The sequence below is a fragment of the Sphaerodactylus townsendi genome, linkage group LG05 (assembly GCF_021028975.2).
Source record: "Sphaerodactylus townsendi isolate TG3544 linkage group LG05, MPM_Stown_v2.3, whole genome shotgun sequence".
Classification (NCBI taxonomy): domain Eukaryota; kingdom Metazoa; phylum Chordata; class Lepidosauria; order Squamata; family Sphaerodactylidae; genus Sphaerodactylus; species Sphaerodactylus townsendi.
Window position 1 is genome coordinate 10,831,247 of NC_059429.1, and position 18,800 is coordinate 10,850,046.

Here is an 18,800-nt window from a genome sequence, read left to right on the forward strand (position 1 = left end):
CTATCAAATGGCAGCTGACTGATGGTAACGACCATAGAGTTTTCAAGGCAAGGCATTCAGAGGTGGTTTGCCATTTCCTGCCTCTGAACAGCAACCCTGGATTTCCTTGGTGATCTCCCATTCAAATACTGACCAGGGCCAAGGCAAGGCAGAGCGATGCCAGTTGCTGGAGCCATTTTAGTAGCCCCCTTAACCAAATCTTTCATCTAAGTAGGGCCACAAAGACTTCCTACCCCACACCCCATCCCATTAAAATCAGGTGCCAAGAGGCTGCTCTGCGAGAGGCGAGATCAAGCAGGCCAGGGGCGTAATGCCCATTGGTCAAGGTGGGCAGCTGCCCAGGGCACCACCTTGTGGGGGGGCATCAAAATGCAGGGTTCGTTTTTGGGTATTTTTTAGTAAATTTCCATTTTTGACCTGCAGGGGGAGCTGTTTTTAGGCTAGCAGCACCATAATTTCAGCGTATCATCAGGAGACTGTCCTTATGCTACCCCCCAAGTTTGGTGAGGTTTGGTTCAATGAGTCCAAAGCTATGGACTCCCAAAGGGGGGGTGCCCTCATCCCCCATTGTTTCCAATGGGAGCTAATAGGAGATGGGGGTACAGTTTTGAGGGTCCATAACTTTGGCCCCCCTGAACCATACTGCAACAAACATGGGGGGTCCCATCAGGACAGTTTCCAGATGATACCCTGAAATTTTGGTGCTGATATGTCCAAAAATGCACCCCCTGCAGGAACATCCCAGAAATTTGCCCAAGAATCTTCGTTCTGCATTGAGTTTTCTGTATTGCAGTCAATGGGGGTTGCAGGCTGGGGGGGGGGGCACATTTCTGAAGGCACAGTCTCAAAACTTTCAGGGTCTCATCAGGAGACTGCCCTAATGATACCCCCCAGGCTTGGTGCAGTTTGGTTCAGGGGGGCCAAAGTTATGGACCCTCAAAACCGCAGCCCCCATCTCCTATTAGCTCCCATTGGAAACAATGGGGGATGGGGGCACCCCCTTTGGGAGTCCATAACTTTGGACTCCTTGAACCAAACCTCACCAAACTTGGGGGGTAGCATAAGGACAGTTCCCTGATGATAAGCTGAAATTTTGGTGCTGATATGTCTAAAACTGCACCCCCTGCAGGCACCAATGTCCTGGTGCAAAAAGAATTTTGGTCGTGGTGGGGTGGCCGCCCATGGGGGGCCATCCAACTCAGGTTTTGCCCAGGGCTCCAGTTTGCCTCGTTACGCCCCTAAAGCAGGCGCATCCACTAGGGCCATTTTAGTGGTGGCTCCCTTCCGTTAAACTTTCAGCCTCTGGAAGTCCAGGCACCCTCTTGTCAGCCAGCCTTTCAGTCCATTCTGCAAATATCTGCTTTTTTTCCGGGGGGCCTTTGGGACCAAGGGAGATTTTCTTCAAGAGGAAGATGTTCTCCACCTCCGGAGCCTGCAGTTTCGAAATAATTTTAGCTGCTATTTTTAGGCAGCCGCTCTGAGCGTGTCGCTGTACAGCTCCCGCTTTTAGCATTTTCCTCTCTGGGCTCTTCTGTTTTTGTTTAAGCGGCGGGTTTTGTTTCCTGTACAGCCTTAGATGTTTGGCGCCTGTTGTTAGTGTCGTAATGTGTTTTGGTGTTTTTGTTTTTTCAACCGACAGTTGCCTTCCGGTATTCTTTTAACGCACGAAGCACACGGGTGCTCCTCAGAACAGGATAAAAATAACCTAGATAATATTAATAATTAATAATGCGTTCGGCATTCATAATGCGTTCCGCAGAGGCCAATTTACTGGTGGTCCCCGGCCCCTCAATGATGCGGCTGGCCTCCACTAGGGCCAGGGCTTTTACGGCCCTGGCCCCTGCCTGGTGGAACGCTCTTCCTTCAGCGGTCCGGGCCCCGTGGGACCTTGGCGAGTTCCGCAGGGCCTGTAAGACTGAGCTGTTCCACCGGGCTTTTGAGGAGGCCGGCCGCTGATTGTGTGCCCCCCCCCCTTTATAACATCGGTAGACCCTGCCGTTCCCCTCTCAGGAGGGTTTTTAGCTGCTGGACGCCACCTGTTATATTAGTAATTGGTAACTTGGAATGCTGTATTTTAATGGGGTTAGTATTTTAATATTATAGAGCCTATATTTATTTATTTATGGTTGTTTAATTATTTTATGTTGTGCTCTATCTATTATATTCCTGCTGTGCACCGCCCTGAGCCCTCCGGGGGAGGGCGATGTATAAGTTTTAATAATAATAATAATAATAATAATAGTAGTAGTAGTAGTAACAATAGTAGTAGTAGTAGTAGTAGTAGTAGTAGTAGTAATAATAATAATAATAATAATAATAATAATAATAATAATAATAATAATAATAATAATAATAATAATAATAATAATAAAAGACCTGGCTGTGGTTTGGGAGCAGACCAGGTGATCGGGAGCAACAGCCGCAGAAGGCCACTGCGTTCACATCCTGCATGTGAGCTCCCAAAGGCACCTGGTGGGCCACTGCGAGTAGCAGAGAGCTGGACTAGATGGACTTTGGTCTGATCCAGCAGTCTTGTTCTTATGTTCTTATGTTCTTATGGTTAACAACTGGAACTCTGAAAAAGGAAACGGAATCCCTGATTTTAGCCGCCCAAGAGCAAGCCATCAGAACAAATTCGATCAAGGCCAAAATCGAAAAATCCTCAGATGATGCAAAATGCAGATTGTGCAAGGAAGCTGACGAAACTGTAGATCATGTCCTCAGCTGCTGCAAAAAGATTGCCCAGACTGAGTACAGACACACAACTCAGTGGCCAAGATGATCCACTGGAATTTATGCAAGAACTACAACATAAGAACAGCTAAGAACTGGTGGGAACATTGTCCAGAGAAAGTAATGGAAAATGAGACGGTCAAGATCCTGTGGGACTTTCGAATCCAGATGGACAAAGTGTTGAAACACAATACACCAGACACCACCGTGATCGAGGACAAGAAAGTGACCATCATCGACATAGCAGTCCCCAGTGTCAGCAGGGTCATTGAAAAAGAACATGAGAAGGTCACTAGATACTGCGATTTGAAAATCGAGCTTCAGCGTCTATGGCACAAACCAGTTGAGGTCATCCCACTGGTAATCGGCACGCTGGGCGCCATACTAACACTAGGGCAGCACTTGAAATAACTTCGAATTGACAAAATTAACATCTGTCAAATTCAGAAGGCAGCCCTGCTGGGATCCGCACGAATACTACGCCGATACATTTCAACTTCCTAGGCCTCTGGGTAAGGCACAAATTGTAATGAAGCCCAACAACCAGCTAAAGATCTGGCAGCTGAGAAATCTACAATAATAATAATGTTAGAATGAAAGCATGCATGAACTAACAAAACACACACTCGCTTCATTCTCTTGTTAAAGGGACTGCTGTGCATAAACGTTAGGGTGGTGTAGTGTTAGAATGTCTCAGTTCAAATCCCCGCTCAGCTATGTCTGCCTTTGGGCCAGTTACTTCTTTTACCCTTACCAACCTCGCAGGGTTATTGTGGGAGCAGAGTACATCATAAGAACATAAGAACTAGCCTGCTGGATCAGACCAGAGTCCATCTAGTCCAGCACTCTGCTACTCGCAGTGGCCCACCAGGTGCCTTTGGGAGCTCACGTGCAGGAGGTGAAAGCAATGGCCTTCTGCTGCTGCTGCTCCTGAGCACCTGGTCTGCTCAGGCATTTGCAATCACAGATCAAAGAGGATCAAGATTGGTAGCCAGAGATCGACTTCTCCTCCATCAATCTGTCCAAGCCCTTTTTAAAGCTATCCAGGTTAGTGGCCATCACCACCTCCTGTGGCAGCATATTCCAAACGCCAATCACACGTTGTGTGAAGTAGTGTTTCCTTTTATTAGTCCTAATTCTTCGCCCCAGCATTTTCAATGAATGCCCCCTGGTTCTAGTATTGTGAGAAAGACAGAAAAATTTCTCTCTGTCAACATTTTCTACCCCATGCATAATTTTATAGACTTCAATCATATCCCCCCTCAGACGTCTCCTCTCCAAACTAAAGAGTCCCAAACGCTGCAGCTTCTCCTCATAGGGAAGGTGCTCCAGTCCCTCAGTCATCCTCGTTGTCCTTCTCTGCACTTTTTCTATCTCTTCAATATCCTTTTTGAGATGTGGCGACCAGAACTGAACACAGGACTCCAAGTACGGTCGCACCACGGCTTTATATAAGGGCATGACAATCCTTGCAGTTTTATTATCAACTCCTTTCCTAATGATCCCCAGCATAGAGTTTGCCTTTTTCACAGCAGCCATGCATTGAATTGACACTCCCATGGAACTATCAACTATCATCCAGATGTTCTCTTGGAGAACAGGTAGGGTAAAAATATACAAAAAGACAGATGCGCCCCCCCCCCCCCCGCTAGAGACACACCAGACAACATTTCTTGGAAAAACAGCCCGGATCGTTCAAACTTTTATTCCTTCTTGTTTCCAAAATGAATGCGTGGAGGCATCAGACCCCTCTGTCCACATACCTGAAATGAAGGAACGCATGGTCCAAATGTGTGGGGGCTTTCGGAAGGGGCAGGGGAGAGGGTTAAACATGGGGAATCCAGGACCTGTTCCCCCAAACATGGGCAAATGGATCTGTTCCCCCAAACAGCTGGCATTTCTCAACCCCCCCCCCCCCCCCCCCGGGCAAGTTCATCGCTGGGCTCTGTGGATTGGGCGCAGTAAGCGGCAGGAGCCAAACTGCGGCCGTCCCCAATCCTGCTCCTCTTCCGCTGTTCCCTCCCTCTCAAGGGAACCTGGATGGAGTTTTCTTCCCCTGCTTTGAGGGGCGGGGCGGGGCGGACCCCAAAAGACGGCCATCATGCAAAGCATCTCATTACCCCAAGGCAGCACTGGGGTCTCCCACGCCCGCCCCTTTTCCCCTTCCCCAAAGTGGCTTATTGCTATTGCTTGGCACAGGGAGAAGTGAAAAGTTTTGCACAGGATGGTGTAACGGCGGCAAAAAAACACAGTGTAGTCCCAGCAGATGTGGTCATTAAAAAAAAAAAGGTATGATGGCAAGAAGCCAGTCTTCTTCAGTCTGAAACCGAGGGATGGGAGCAGACGGAGGGCCCCCATCCTTGGCGCATGTTCACAGACAGACACATCATCGTCAAAGACGTGGCATCAAGCAAGAGTCACTGGAGCACTCCGACGAAGACGAGGCATTGCTGGTGGAGACCTGCACGGAGACCGAGCTCGTCTCGAAGAGCCCGGGGACCAGTCACGCTTTGATGGAAGGGGTGTGGCGTGGACACTGTTCCGCTTTTGGAGTTTGCGAGCATCCCCTCGTCTCCATCACCAAAGACCACGGAAACGGTTGCCAACGGGAACGGTCACCAAGGGGAACGCCGAACGTCGGCCTGTCAGTTGTGCTGGTTGGCCAGATCTTGGGAAATAAACTTGCGGAGGCGTTCCAAGTATTGGCTGTAGAGTTCGATGTCGTTGTGGCCGGCACCTTCCACCCACAGGGGCTCGACGGCTTTGGGGCAGCGCTCGTAGAGGGCCAGGCCATGCGAGAAGTCGATCACCTCATCTTCGGTGCCGTGAATGAAGAGGACTGGGGACGTGATGCGGGATACTTTGTCGATGCTGTGGGAGAGAAAGGAACTGAGGACACGAGGCCTGGAGCAAACCGAGCCCAGGGCTGATAAACTCTTGAGACTCTACTAAACAGTGGAGAAATTAGGGATTGGACCCAGGGACCTCTGCATGCAAAGGAAGTGCTACGACCCTTTTACCAATGGAAGGGTACAATGTTAAAAAAAAGATTCCAGGTGCTAAACAAGCTCATACTGGCAGCAAAATCCAAACCGTATGTGACATGGGGGATTTATGATCAGCCAGAAAGCCAGTGTGAGCCCAGGGCTGGCAAACTCTCGAGACTCTACTAAACAGTGGAGAAATTAGGGATTGAACCCAGGGACCTCTGCATGCAAAGGAAATGCTATGACCCTTTTACCAATGGAAGGGTACAATGTTAAAAAAAAGATTCCAGGTGCTAAACAAGCTCATACTGGCAGCAAAATCCAAACCGTATGTGCCATGGGGGATTTATGATCAGCCAGAAAGCCAGTGTGGTGTATTGTGAGATATTTAGGCCCAATCTAAATGTTTAATCAATAATAACATGCTAGGGGGAGGGAGGTTAAAACTGACAAGCTCAAAGAGACTCGCCATACCTCAACTGTCTATTAATTCTCCCTGCACAAATCCGCACACACCCCTTAACCTTGAAATGAGACCTGAGTTCAAATTCCCCACTCTGCCACAAACCTTACTGAAGAAGCTTGACCCAGTCACTCTTTCTCCACCTGACCTTCCTCACAGGTTTGCTGTGAGGATTCAAAGAGAGCCACATATCACCACCACCACCCCACTCCTTGAAGGAAAGGAAGTAGCTTAGAGGGAGTCGCCAAGACTTACTTGGGAAAAGCATCAAAGCAGTATGTCTTCTTGGTTTCTGGAAAGGCGACACGCATGCCCGAGGTCAGAGGTGAATGCAAGATGACCGCGGCGCACTCGTAGCGAGAGGCCAGGTCCACCGTGGGTACGGTACCAATGCTCTGCCCATACAAGATGATGTTCTCTGGGCTGATCCCATATCTGCATAGCGGAGAGAAGATCCAAAGAGACATTGGATTGCACTGGAACTTTAATTTACATACAGTGGAACCTCGGTTTTCGTTGACTGCGGTTATCGTTGGTTTCGGGTTTCATCGATTTTTTCCGTGAACATTTTGTCTCGGGTTTCATTGGTTGCCTTGGATTTCATCGGATTTCGCCGCTTTCGTGGTCATAGATTGCTGCTAATTTCCTATGGAACTGTCCTATGGAAATCATTGCCTTGGTTTTCGTCGGTTTTGGATTTCGCTGATTGTTTTCGGACGGATTACCGAAGAAAACCGAGGTTCCACTGTAATGCCCTCCCCTGGAGGGCTCAGGGCGGTGTACAACGAAATAAACAATAACATAACAATACAATTGGACTGGTCATAGTAACGACATCATTAACAATCTGACCATAAACCCTAACAATAGTCTAACACCAGATTAGTAAAATTTGTTACTAAATCTGGTGTTGAACTATAGTTAAGGTACTACTCGAAGGTTATATGATATTGATACCTGCTTGGTTATCGTTTGTTTCGATTTAACAAACAGGTTAACAAGCTCATAACATAATCAGCATAATAACATAACAGCATCATAACATAGTAACATTTCATAATATAACAACATCATAATATCAAACATCACAACATCATTACATCCATAATAAAACATTATATCATAACGTATCATACACAGGATAAGAACATTGTCACCCAGCCTATAATAACAACATAACCCTCACGGTTTCAGTTGTAGTAACTTCTCTAAAGCAGGGGTCCCCAACACTGGGCCCACGGCTGCAACGGTGTCCACTAACCCCTTGCCTGGTGCCCACCAAATGTTTTAGACAGCAGGTGAGGCCAGACGGGGTTTTCGTCCAGCAAGGCTCCTGATTGTGCAAATTGCTGCCATCACAGCACAAAGATTATTCTCTGTGCAGCTCAAGGTAACCTGCATCCCGTTACATGTCTGACTCCGCCCCCTGAGGCGGCCATTTTGCGGCTGCCCCCACCCCACTGTCTCAGAATTCCAAAGGCGCCCGCAAGGCGCAAAAGGGTTTGAGACCCCAACTCTAGACTAATCGTATGTACCTCCTCATGCCTCCCAATACCCCTTCACACAAACACAGGACGAATGAAGCTGTGGAACTCCCTGCCACCGGAAGTGGCAACGGCTATTCTTTAAAAAAAGAACAAGGCACATTGCTGGGAGGGGAAAGTGGTGCGGGGCAATCAGCCACAATCGCTGAGCAGATCCTCCACGTTGAATGGAAGTCTACCACTACAGTGGAGAATGACCAATCACAGGGACCGACTGTTTGGCAACCTCTTCAGGTATCTGTTTAGTCACGGCTAGAAAGAAGCCTATATTAAACTTAGGGACCCCACCGTACCCCACCGGACTGTCTCATCCAAATTTTGCCCCTGCTAGAACAGCAGCTAGAGTGGGGAACTAGCAGAAGAAGTCCCTTCCTCTTGAAAAATAAAATAAAAACACCTGTATGCCTTTGGGACATGGTTGAATACAGGACAAATACGGTGGGCATGAATTACAAATGGCATTCTTAATGCCCTCCCAGGACAGCGGAACCTCCCTGTCTGGATGCAGTCTACCTGTGAATGGGTGGTAGACAGGGAATACAACTACGGCCCAAGAGGCCTAGATGAAAACAGGAAGCTGGTCTAGAAGTACCTTTGGTTTAGTCTAGCGGAGCTTCTTACATTGAACCTGTTTTCGGGGTCTGCTGTGTACCCCCCTCCCATTGTTTGAGACTGCAAGTCCCGCAGGGGCATAGCCCCCGACTGATCTGGACTTCTGTTACTTCGTAAGATCACAGTGCAAAATTTCAAAAACGATTGCAAGACTGTTCCCCTTGCCTCGATTTCTCACAGGCCTCAGCTTGTACCCGTAATAACAATCAACACGCCGAGGAGAGCTTATGAAAAGAGCCCTTGAGATATTATTACTGTAGGACAATGTGTCAGACTTGGAATATCGGTATTATAAACCACTGAGTGACAGGGGACATTCCCATCCTTTGAAGAAGAAGAAGAGTTGGATTTATATCCCCCCTTTCTCTCCTGTAAGGAGACTCAAAGGGGCTTACAAGCTCCTTTCCCTTCCCCCTCCCCCTCACAACCAACACCCTGTGAGGGTAGGTGGGGCTGAGAGAGCTCCGAAGAACTGTGACTCGCCCAAGGTCACCCAGCTGGCGTGTGTGGGAATGTACAGGCTAATCTGAATTCCCCAGATAAGCCTCCGCAGCTCAGGCGGCAGAGCGGGGAATCAAACCCGGTTCCTCCAGATTAGAGCACACCTGCTCTTATCCACTGCACCACTGCTGCTCCTGTTGCTCGGAGATATGCTGCCCCTACACGGGAAGGCTCTTTTTCAAACCATCCAGGTTAATCCAGTCATCGCGAGAGAGCCCTGCTCGAGGCTTACCGGGTGCGGAGCGCCTGCCAGGCTGCGTCGACGTCGGCGTAGAGGTTCTTCTCCGAGGGCTTCCCCGTGCTAACCCCGTATCCGGAATAGTCGTAGGAGAAGATGTTGCAGCTGATTCGGGTCCCCAGGCTGATGTAGAAACTGCACATCTGGCCCAAGTCGACAGCGTTGCCGTGGGAGAATAGAACCGTGAACCTGGAGGGGAAGAAGGAAGTGTCAGCCTGTGACATGCTGCGGTTTCCCACAATTCAGCTGACCTCTTTCGCCCTCCTTTACTGGATTGGAATTCTGTTCCTACAGCATATTTGAAGAAGAAGAAGAAGAAGAAGAAGAAGAAGAAGAAGAAGAAGAAGAAGAAGAAGAAGAAGAAGAAGAAGAAGAAGAAGAAGAAGAAGAAGAAGAAGAAGAAGAAGAAGAAGAAGAAGAAGAAGAGTTGGATTTATATCCCCCCTTTCTCTCCTGTAAGAAGACTCAGAGGGGCTCACAAACTTTCCCTTCCCCCCTCACAACAAACACCCATGGAGGTAGTAGGGGGGGCTGAGAGAGCTCCAAAGAACTGTGTGACTAGACCAGGGGTGGGCAATTATTTTTTCCATGGGGCCACATAAGAAACAGAAAATATTGTGGAGGGCCGGGCCAAAAGGCAGGGGGGGCGAGGCGCTTTTGAAAGCCCCGCAGAAGCCGGCAGCCAAGGATGCTAAAAGTGGTTTTTACAAAGAGGAAGAAAATTCCAACCAGAAAACGCCCACCACCCACTTCCCTCTGCCCCACACAACTCTGATGCTTCTCACACACCACCCTTTCCTGTTTTTTCCACCCCCCACCCCCCTTCTTTCTCTCCTCTGGAGCAGTATCTTCTGGGTAATAACACAAATCAGCTTTGAAACTCACTCTACAGACCTCAAGACCAACCCAAAGAAGGGTATACTTATCCTTCAGAAGGGAGAATTCACACAGATTCAAACTGTACTCCTAGGCAGAGGTGGGATCCAGCAGGTTCTCACAGGTTCCCGAGAGTAGGTGACTCATTATTTGTGTGTGCCGAGAGGGGGTTGCTAATGGGTGATTTTGCCATGTGATTTTTGCCTTACTTACGCCCCTCCTCTCAGCAGTAGCGCGCAGAACTTGACGCAGTCTAGCAGGAGGTGCACCGGCGGGCGTGGCAGCCTGCGCCTGCGTGCATTCGTTTCCTGCCCAAGGACCGGTGCAGCAGCTGCGTCCTTGCCACAGCTCTGCCCCAGGAATGCCCCGCCCCGGAATGCCTGGCTACGCCCGCGTCGTACCCCGCCCAGCCCCATTGGCGCTACGCCACAGTTTAAATCCCACCACCATGGGAACCTGTTACTAAAATTTTTGGATCCCACCACTGCTCCTGGGATAGTGGTGGCGAACCTTTGGCACTCCAGATGTTATGGACAACAATTCCCATCAGCCCCTGCCAGCATGGCCAATTGGCCATGCTGGCAGGGGCTGATGGAAGTATGAATCCACCTAACATCTGGAGATATAAAGGATCCGCTATGAAGAAAACTGCAAGAAGCTGAAGCTGGAGTGAGGCAGTATGAATTAAGAATGGGGAAAGGGGGAAGGGTAAATCTTCCCCTCCGTACGCGTTCCTTAATCAAATGTCCCCCGCTTCTTAAAGCTATAAGCCTTGGTAGCTATAAGTCTCGCTGTGGTCTTGAGTCCCTTAAAGCATTTGGGGGAGGGACACATTTTCAATGAGGAATGGGGTACTCCTACAGTCAAATAAATCCTCCGCCCCATTGCCATTATATGTTGCATCTGCTTTTAGGGGCAAATCATACATCTGGACAGGTTGTCGTGGGCTTTCTGGGCTGTGGGGCTGTGGTCTGGTAGATCTTGTTCCTACGGTAACATTTCGCCTGGCGAAACGGTAGGAACAAGATCTACCAGACCACAGCCACACAGCCCAGAAAGCCCGCAACAATCAGTTGAGTCCGGCCGTGAAAGTCTTCAACAGCACGTCATACATCTGGACAGATTTATGGAGGAGAAGTCGATCTCTGGCTACCAATCTTGATCCTCCTTGATCTGAGATTGCAAATGCCTCAGAAGACCAGGTGCTCGGGAGCAGCAGCAGCAGCAGAAGGCCATTGCTTTCACCTCCTGCAGGTGAGCTCCCAAAGGCACCTGGTGGGCCACTGCGAGTAGCAGAGTGCTGGACTAGATGGACTCTGGTCTGAACGAGCAGGCTCTTTCTTGTGTTCTTATGTTGTACAGGGGGCTGGACTAGATGGCCCTTGAGATCCCTTCCAGCTCTATGCTTTCCTTTATACAAATAACTGTCACTTTTTCAGCTGCTATTCTGCTGTTAGTCATACATTGACACAAGCACCTCGAATGTGAGATCTCAAATCGCCAGTTCTCCCAAGTCCTCAACACAAATCAAGTAATCATTGATGCTTCTGCTAGCTCTTTACCACAAGACGTACTATGGCAGCCACATCCAGACGTCTGTAATTACTTCATTATTAGAGTGTTGTGGGTTGTATGGGTAGTATGGCCGTGTTCCAGTAGCATTTTCTCCTGACATTTTGCCTGCATCTGTGGCTGGCATCTGAAAATGTTACTGGAACGCGGCCACAGAACCCGGAAAACCCACAACACCCTAGTGATTCCGGCCGTGAAAGCCTTCGACAAAACTTTATTATTCACTTCTTTTGTGATGTACATTTTTGTACTGAGCTGGGGGGCACTATGGATTATTGTTTGTAGCAAAGAGAAAACATAAGCTATAGAAGGTGTGTCCAAAGCAAGCATTTATCTGGGAAACCTGCGCGGCTGGTCAGCATGGCTGCTCTTCGGTCATACATATTCAACTTTGGCTCACAACAATAGCCTCCCAATTCATGGTGCATACGCTGCAGGGGCGTAATGCCCATTGGGCAAGGTGGGCATCTGCCCAGGGCACCACCTTGGGGGGGGGGGGGGCATCAAAATGCAGGGTTTGTTTTGGGGTATTTTTAGTGGTTTTCCATTTTTGGCCTGCAGGGGGTGTAGTTTTTAGGCTAGCGGCACCAAAATTTCAGCGAATCATCAGGAGACTGTCCTTATGCTCCCCCCCCCAGGTTTGGCGAGGTTTGGTTCAGGGAGTCCAAAGTTATGGACTCCCAAAGCGGGTGACCCATCCCCCATTGTTTCCAATGGGAGCTAATAGGAGATGTGGGCTACAGTTTTGAGGGTCCATAACTTTGGCCCCCCTGAACCAAACTGCACCAAACCTGGGGGGCATCATTAGGGCAGTCTCCTGATGAGACCATGAAAGTTTTGAGACTGTGCCTTCAGAAATGTGGCCCCCCCAGCCTGCAACCCCAATTGACAGCAATGCAGAAAACTCAATGCAGAACAAAGATTCTTGGGCAAATTTCTGGGATGTTCCTGCAGGGGGTGCATTTTTGGATGTATCAGAACCAAAATTTCAGGATATCATCTGGAGACTGTCCTGATGGGACCCCCCAGGTTTGGTGCAGTTTGGTTCAGGGGGGCCAAAGTTATGGACCCTCAAAACTGTAGCCCCCATCTCCTATTAGCTCCCATTGGAAACAATGGGGGATGGGGCACCCCCTTTGGGAGTCCATAACTTTGGACTCCTTGAACCAAACCTCGCCAAACCTGGGGGGGAGCATAAGGACAGTCTCCTGATGATACGCTGAACTTTTGGTGCTGATATGTCTAAAAATGCACCCCCTGCAGGCACCAATGTCCTGGTGCAAAAACATTTGGTCGTGGTGGAGTGGCCGCCCATGGGGGGGCATCCAACTCAGGTTTTGCCCAGGGCTCCAGTTTGCCTCGTTACACCCCTGCACACGCATGCCACTTGCGCTATCTCCCGGGTCGCGGCTCACCTGGCGCCAGGTACGCATCGGACGTACATGCAGCTGACCCGGTTCCCTCGGTTGCTTTTGGTCAGGAACACCTCGATGGTGTCCAGATCCCGTTGGTTGTACTGAAAATCGGCCCGCTCTGTTAAGTGCAGCTTCCACCGCGTCATGGCGCTGCTCCGCAGGGAGCTGCTGCTGGTACTGCCCGCCGGTTCCGGTTCCAGCACCATGGCGTAAGTCGGCTCCGGGGGCAAGAAAGCTAACTTGGCGGCAATCCGGCCAGGGCACGGCGGGCAGCAGAAGAGACAACACAGTTCGCTGACCGAAAGCCCGTTCATGGCAGCTGGTGATCGTCTGTAGACCAGGAGATTGGATAAGTTTCGGGGGGTGGATCGAGGAGAACAGCGGGGCCTCCTCAGGAAATCAGCAACCCCGGCTGCTTAGGAAAGCGTTTCAGCTTCCGGGGAGATAAACAGATCCTTTGTGACATGGCTCTCTGGAACGGCCGCAGTCGGGGGCTCCCGCATTCCGGGGTAGGGCTTGAGAACCGCAGCGACTCTGGCTGCGCGCATTCTCCGCTGCGCAGGCTCCTGAAGGCAAAAAAAGGAGGGAAAACTGGGTAACAGAGGGCATGAAGAACATGTTAGAGCACGCTGATCCCACACGAGGGCAGCGGAAAGCCCATGCGCCCGTGTGAAGGCACACACTCACACACAGCAAAGCTCCCCAGGCACCAGAGGCGTTCCTCCCATTGGGCAAAGTGGGCAGTTGCCCAGGGTACCACCTTGTGGGGGGCGCCAAAAATGCAGGTGGGATTTTTTTTTTGAATTTTCAGTGTTTTTTCTGTTTTTGACCTGCAGGGGGCGCAGTTTTTAGGCTAGCAGCACCAAAATTTCAGGGATTTTTCAGGAGACTATCCTAATGATATCGTCCAGGTTTGGTGAGGTTTGGTTTAGAAGTCCAAAGTTAAGGACTCCCATAGGGAGTGTCCCCATCCCCCATTGTTTCCAATGGGAGATAATAGGAGATGGGGGCTACACTTTTGAGGGTCCATAACTTTGGACCCCCTGAACCAAACTTCACCAAACCTGGGTGGTATCATCAGGAGAGGCTCCTGAAGATACTCTGAAATTTTGGTGCTGCTATTTTAATAATTGCACCCCTCACAGCAGGCACACCCTAAATTTCCCCAGATTCTCCTTTTAAATCCACCTCCTTCCTGCCAATGCTTGTTTTCTCTCTTTCTTTTATTCTTTCAATGCCTAATAAAGGTTGTTGTTGTTGTTGTTGGGGGGGGGGCATCAAACTCAGGTTTTGCCCAGGGCTCCAGTTTGCCTAGGTACGCCACTGCCAGGCACACAGGGAACACTCTCCACAACCCACGCGCCCAAGAACATGTTACAGAAGTTCCCCTCCAAAGCCTCCTGCCCACTAGAACAGGTGTCTGCAACCTGCGGCTCTCCAGATGTTCATGGACTACTAATCCCATCAGCCCCTGCCAGCATGGCCAATTGGTCATGCTGGCAGGGGCTGATGGGAATTGCTCGAATCCCATGAAGACCTCTGGAGAACGCCCGCACCAAAATTCCCGAACTTCTACTAGAATGCACATGCCACAATTTTATGGCGAGGCTGCAGCCATCGCAATCCTGTCTGGGGTTGAAGGGGGTGGGGGAGACTCCAGCCCTCACGATTCAGCTAGAGAAGTCTGCAGCAACGTCTGGCTGGGATTCAGGAGCCCGACAGCTTTCTCAAGAAGAATCGGGGAGGTCAGAGGTCGGGAGGTCTTTCCCCCAAACCCCTGAGAGATTTTGAAGAGCCGCTGTGTAATTTGTCGTGACACCTCTGGGCGGCACCTTTTGGCCTGAATGGCGTTCATCAGAACCTCCAGATTCAGAGGCAGTCTACCACGGCATTCAAGATAGCGGGAGGGAGGATTTTAATCCATCTCCACACCAGCCACTATGGCACAGTGGCGTAGTGGTTAAGGGCAGGGGCATTCTAATCTGGAGGAACCGGGTTTGATTCCCCCGCTCTGCTGCCTAAGCTGTGGAGGCTTATCTGGGGAATTCAGATTAGCCTGTGCACTCCAACACACGCCAGCTGGGTGACCTTGGGCTAGTCACAGCTCTACGGAGCTCTCTCGGCCCCACCTACCTCACAGGGTGTTTGTTGTGAGGGGGGAAGGGCAAGGAGATTGTAAGCCCCTTTGAGTCTCCTATAGGAGAGAAAGGGGGGATATAAATCCAAACTTCTTCTTCTTCCTAGGGCAGCGATGGCGAACCTTTTCGAGACCGAGTGCCCAAATTGCAACCCAAAACCCACTTATTTATCGCAAAGTGCCAATGTGGCAATTTAACCTGAATAACCCCCTCGAGCAGGGGCCAGCCTGCTGTAGCCTCCAGCAAGTCCCACATGCGCCGCTCTGCGCCTCTCTAGCATCTTTGCCGCCTCTTCTCCCCCCCCCCCCCCAACATCAAGTCCAGCGGCTCAGGCCAGCCTAGATGTGTGTGTGGGGGGGCGTGATTTCCTCCCCACATGACAAACTCTGTGCATGTGTGCCCACGGAGAGGGCTCTGAGTGCCACCTCTGGCACCCGTGCCATAGGTTCGCCACCACTGTCCTAGGGTCCACCCCAGCAGGGCCACGCACTATTGAGCAGTAGGGACTAGGAACTTGCTTGTTGGAAATTCCAAACAGGAAGTATTCCCTACTGCCCAAACGCACAGCCAAGACAAAAATGCCACCGTTCTAACCACAGCTGGCAGGCCCCTCCCAAGTCATCCCATGCCCCGCCCAATGTGAAGACATTTGAAGAATGCAGACAGACAATTGAAGGCATTGGAAGACGTTGGATTCATTTCAAATGTGCTGTCAGAGGAGAGCTTTACGGATGCCGTGGACTGAGTGGGGTCTGGATCAAATCAAGCCTGAATGGTTGGGTTTTAACATGTGTAATTGAGACTGTGTTTTGATGCTTTTAAGTCTCAATTACACAAGTTAAAACCCAACCATTCAAACCTAATAAATTTGACGGGTATTCAAAGGACCCCTGGTTGCGTACTTCCTGAGCCGGATTTAGGCCAGGAAAGAGCGGGGTATAAATATAATAAACGAAAACTAAACTACAAAACGTTTTAAGGAATCCTAAGGCTGTCTTACTAGAATGTACTAATAGTTATATGTAAGAATATGTAAGAATGTCTTACTAGAACCGTGGTGGCGAACTTTTGGCGCTCCAGATGTTATGGACTACAATTCCCATCAGCCCCTGCCAGCATGGCCAATTGGCTGATGGGAATTGTAGTCCATAACATCTGGAGTGCCAAAGGTTCACCACCACGGTACTAGAATGACCTCCCAGTTATAACCTTTATTAGCCAATTTTATGGTTGACTTATACCTTGTTCCCTTCTAATATTTTATCCTCTTATCCCATCATCCCCCTTACGTTCCCATACATTCTTGCATCCCCAAATTTCTTCTGCCAGTAGATCGTTTTAGATATTCATTTTCAGTTTTAAGACATTTTACCTTTTTAACTGAAAGGATCTTAATGATCTTATGCTGGTCTATGACCGTAACAAAGATGTGCTCATTGATTGGTTGGTTGGTTTGCCTCTGCAGAGCGACCCTGGACTCGGGGGTCTCCGATCCAAATCCTAACCAGGGACAACCCTGCTTAGCTTTCAAAATCTGATGAAAACAGGCTAACCTCGGCCATCTAGGCCAAAGCAATACCCTTTCCCACCGAGAGATCCAAGTAAAATGTTGAATTCCTCTGCTGCCGCTTCCTGGACCTTCTTTGTTCTAGAACGCTCCCGTTGGGTCCTAGTGCCCAGGAACAGCCTCCCCAAAACCCCACTCCCACTACCCCAAACACCAAGCTGCCCCAGATGCCAGCGGCAGGAGGTGGGAATGGGGAGCCGTTTGCCTCCACCAACACCAAGATGGCCCCCACAGGACAGCGACAGCTTGTCCTGTTGGGCCTGGCAACGGCCTCCCCATCCCCCCACCCAGCCCAAACATCAAGCTGAGTCCCACTAGGCCTGGCAACAGCCTCCCGATTCCCCTGCCCCCATTCCCACCAACTCACCGTTTGGTACTATTTTCTACTGCGGAAGTATCCTTTTGCACCATACCCCTGCTGACTGTACTTACATCTTTCGGCGGGAAAGGGTATGGAGACAGACAGAAAGGGTTTGCCACTGCCTGTCTCTACAGAGCAACCCTGGACTTCTTTGATGGTCTCCCATCCAAGTACTAACCAGGACCGACCCTGCTTAGCTTCTGGGCTCTGTCAAGACCAGGCGAGCCTGGGCCAGCCAGGTCAGGGTGACAGGTGTTCAGAGGTGGTTTGCCACCGCCTGCCTCTGTAATAGCAACTCTGAACTTCACTGGAGGTCTCCCATCCAAGGACTCACCAGGGCCGACCCTGCTTAGCTTCCCACGACCGTCGAGCCGCCAATCTAGGGAGAGAGGGGGGGGGCGGGATTCAGTGTGAATGTTTTGCCTAAAACAAACAAACAAACATGATGATGACGATGACATAAGCCAGGCCAGGTGCATCTTGGGAAACGGGGACCGTTCCATGCAGGGGAAGGCAAGAGAGACAGCAGGAGCGAGTGTGTAATCCGCCCGGACACACAACACTTAACACACACACACACACACACACGTACACACAATGGCAGCATTTTTAATACGATTGTTCCCCAGCCATTGCAAGAGCGAGGCAGCTGGCGACGGCGCTGCAACGCCCCCCCCCCGCGCCCCCCAGGCTCTGCAAACGGCTGGCAGATCCCCAAGGGGGGTGCATGCGGCGGCGGGGGAGGGGGGGTCGCCAACAGGAGGGCAACCCCAGACGGCCAAGCCCCTAAGCGGGCTTGCTCCCGGGCAAGGACTGCAAAAGGAGGGAGGGGGCAAAGAGACCAGAGCGCGGGGGGGGGGGGGGGGCGAGGCCCGGCATGCAAACTCGCGCCCCCACCCCCACCCCAAGGAAGGACAAGGCAGAGACCCTCCCCCGAGCCGCCTACCTTCAGATCGCGGGCAGCCCCCAAGCAGACCCTCCCTCGGCTGGGCTCCGGCTCCTTCCCGCCGCCGCCGCCGCTCAGCCGGCCCCGATCCGCCCCTGCGCCGCCTCCGCCGGGCGCCCCCCCGATGGCGCTTCGCATTCCGCGCCGGGACCGCCTGCCAGCCGGGGGCGCGGCTGCTGCTGCTGCTGCTGCTGCTGCTGGGCTCAGATGGCAGCAGCAGGACGCGGCCCCTTCCCGGCCCCGCTCCAGCTCCAGCAGCGCCGCCGCCGCCGCCGCCGCCGCCTCCTCCTGCTCCTGCTCCAGGGAGGCGGATGTGACGGGAAAGGAGCCTGCGCTGGAAATGACGACGAGGAGGGGGTGCCGCGGCGGAGCAGTCGCTCCCCAGCGCCTCCCCAAGCCAGTCCGTGTTACTGGAAAAAGGGTGGAGGAGGCTTCTGCGTCTCTGCGTGAGTCTCGGCCCGCCCGGGCTTCGGCGGCTGAATCGCTCTTTTTAACAACCAATGCAAGAGGGGTGTGTGTGTGTGTGAGAGAGAGAGAGAAAGAGAGAGAACCATCTTCAATGCAAGGGGTGTGTGTGTGTGTGTGTGTGTGTGAAGGTGGAACATTCGCTCTCTGGCGCCCCCGCCGAGAACCCAAATAAAGGAAAAACTGTGGAGGAGGCTTCTTCATCTCTGCATGACTCTCAGCCCGGGCTTCGGCAGCTGAATCGCTCTTTTTAAGAACCCTCTTCAATGCAAGGCTGTGTGAGTGAGTGAGTGAGTGAGTGAGTGTGTGTGTGTGTGTGAAGGTGGAACATTCACTCCCTGGCGCCCCCGCTGAGAACCCAAATAAAGGAAAAACTGTGGAG

General features: G+C 51.1%; 1 protein-coding gene across 4 annotated transcripts; it reads right to left on the reverse strand.

The window, feature by feature from the left end:
* Positions 1–4,422: 4,422 nt before the first annotated feature.
* ABHD17A (abhydrolase domain containing 17A, depalmitoylase) lies at positions 4,423–18,268 on the reverse strand. Of its 4 annotated transcripts, none has more exons than XM_048498284.1 (6): positions 17,954–18,268; positions 17,342–17,386; positions 12,942–13,507; positions 9,073–9,267; positions 6,439–6,618; positions 4,423–5,604 (listed from the first exon to the last, which is right to left on the reverse strand). In XM_048498284.1, the coding sequence occupies exons 3-6, from the start codon at positions 13,253–13,255 to the stop codon at positions 5,379–5,381; spliced, it is 915 nt and encodes a 304-aa protein (XP_048354241.1). In that variant the 5' UTR covers positions 13,256–13,507; positions 17,342–17,386; positions 17,954–18,268; the 3' UTR covers positions 4,423–5,378. The 4 variants fall into 4 exon arrangements, with proteins under 4 accessions (XP_048354241.1, XP_048354242.1, XP_048354243.1 ...); XM_048498285.1 differs by having other exon boundaries at positions 17,342–17,430; XM_048498286.1 differs by lacking the exon at positions 17,342–17,386.
* Positions 18,269–18,800: the final 532 nt, after the last annotated feature.

Bases quoted from the DNA above. Each gene is read 5' to 3' on its own strand.
- ABHD17A (XM_048498286.1), bottom strand. From the start codon at position 13,255: ATGAACGGGCTTTCGGTCAGCGAACTGTGTTGTCTCTTCTGCTGCCCG. The intron at 9,268-12,941 runs GTGAGCCGCGAC...CTTCCCCTCCAG, and splicing joins CGATGCGTACCTGGCGCCAG to GTTCACGGTTCTATTCTCCC. The intron at 5,605-6,438 runs GTAAGTCTTGGC...TCTCTCCCACAG, and splicing joins TGCTTTGATGCTTTTCCCAA to CATCGACAAAGTATCCCGCA.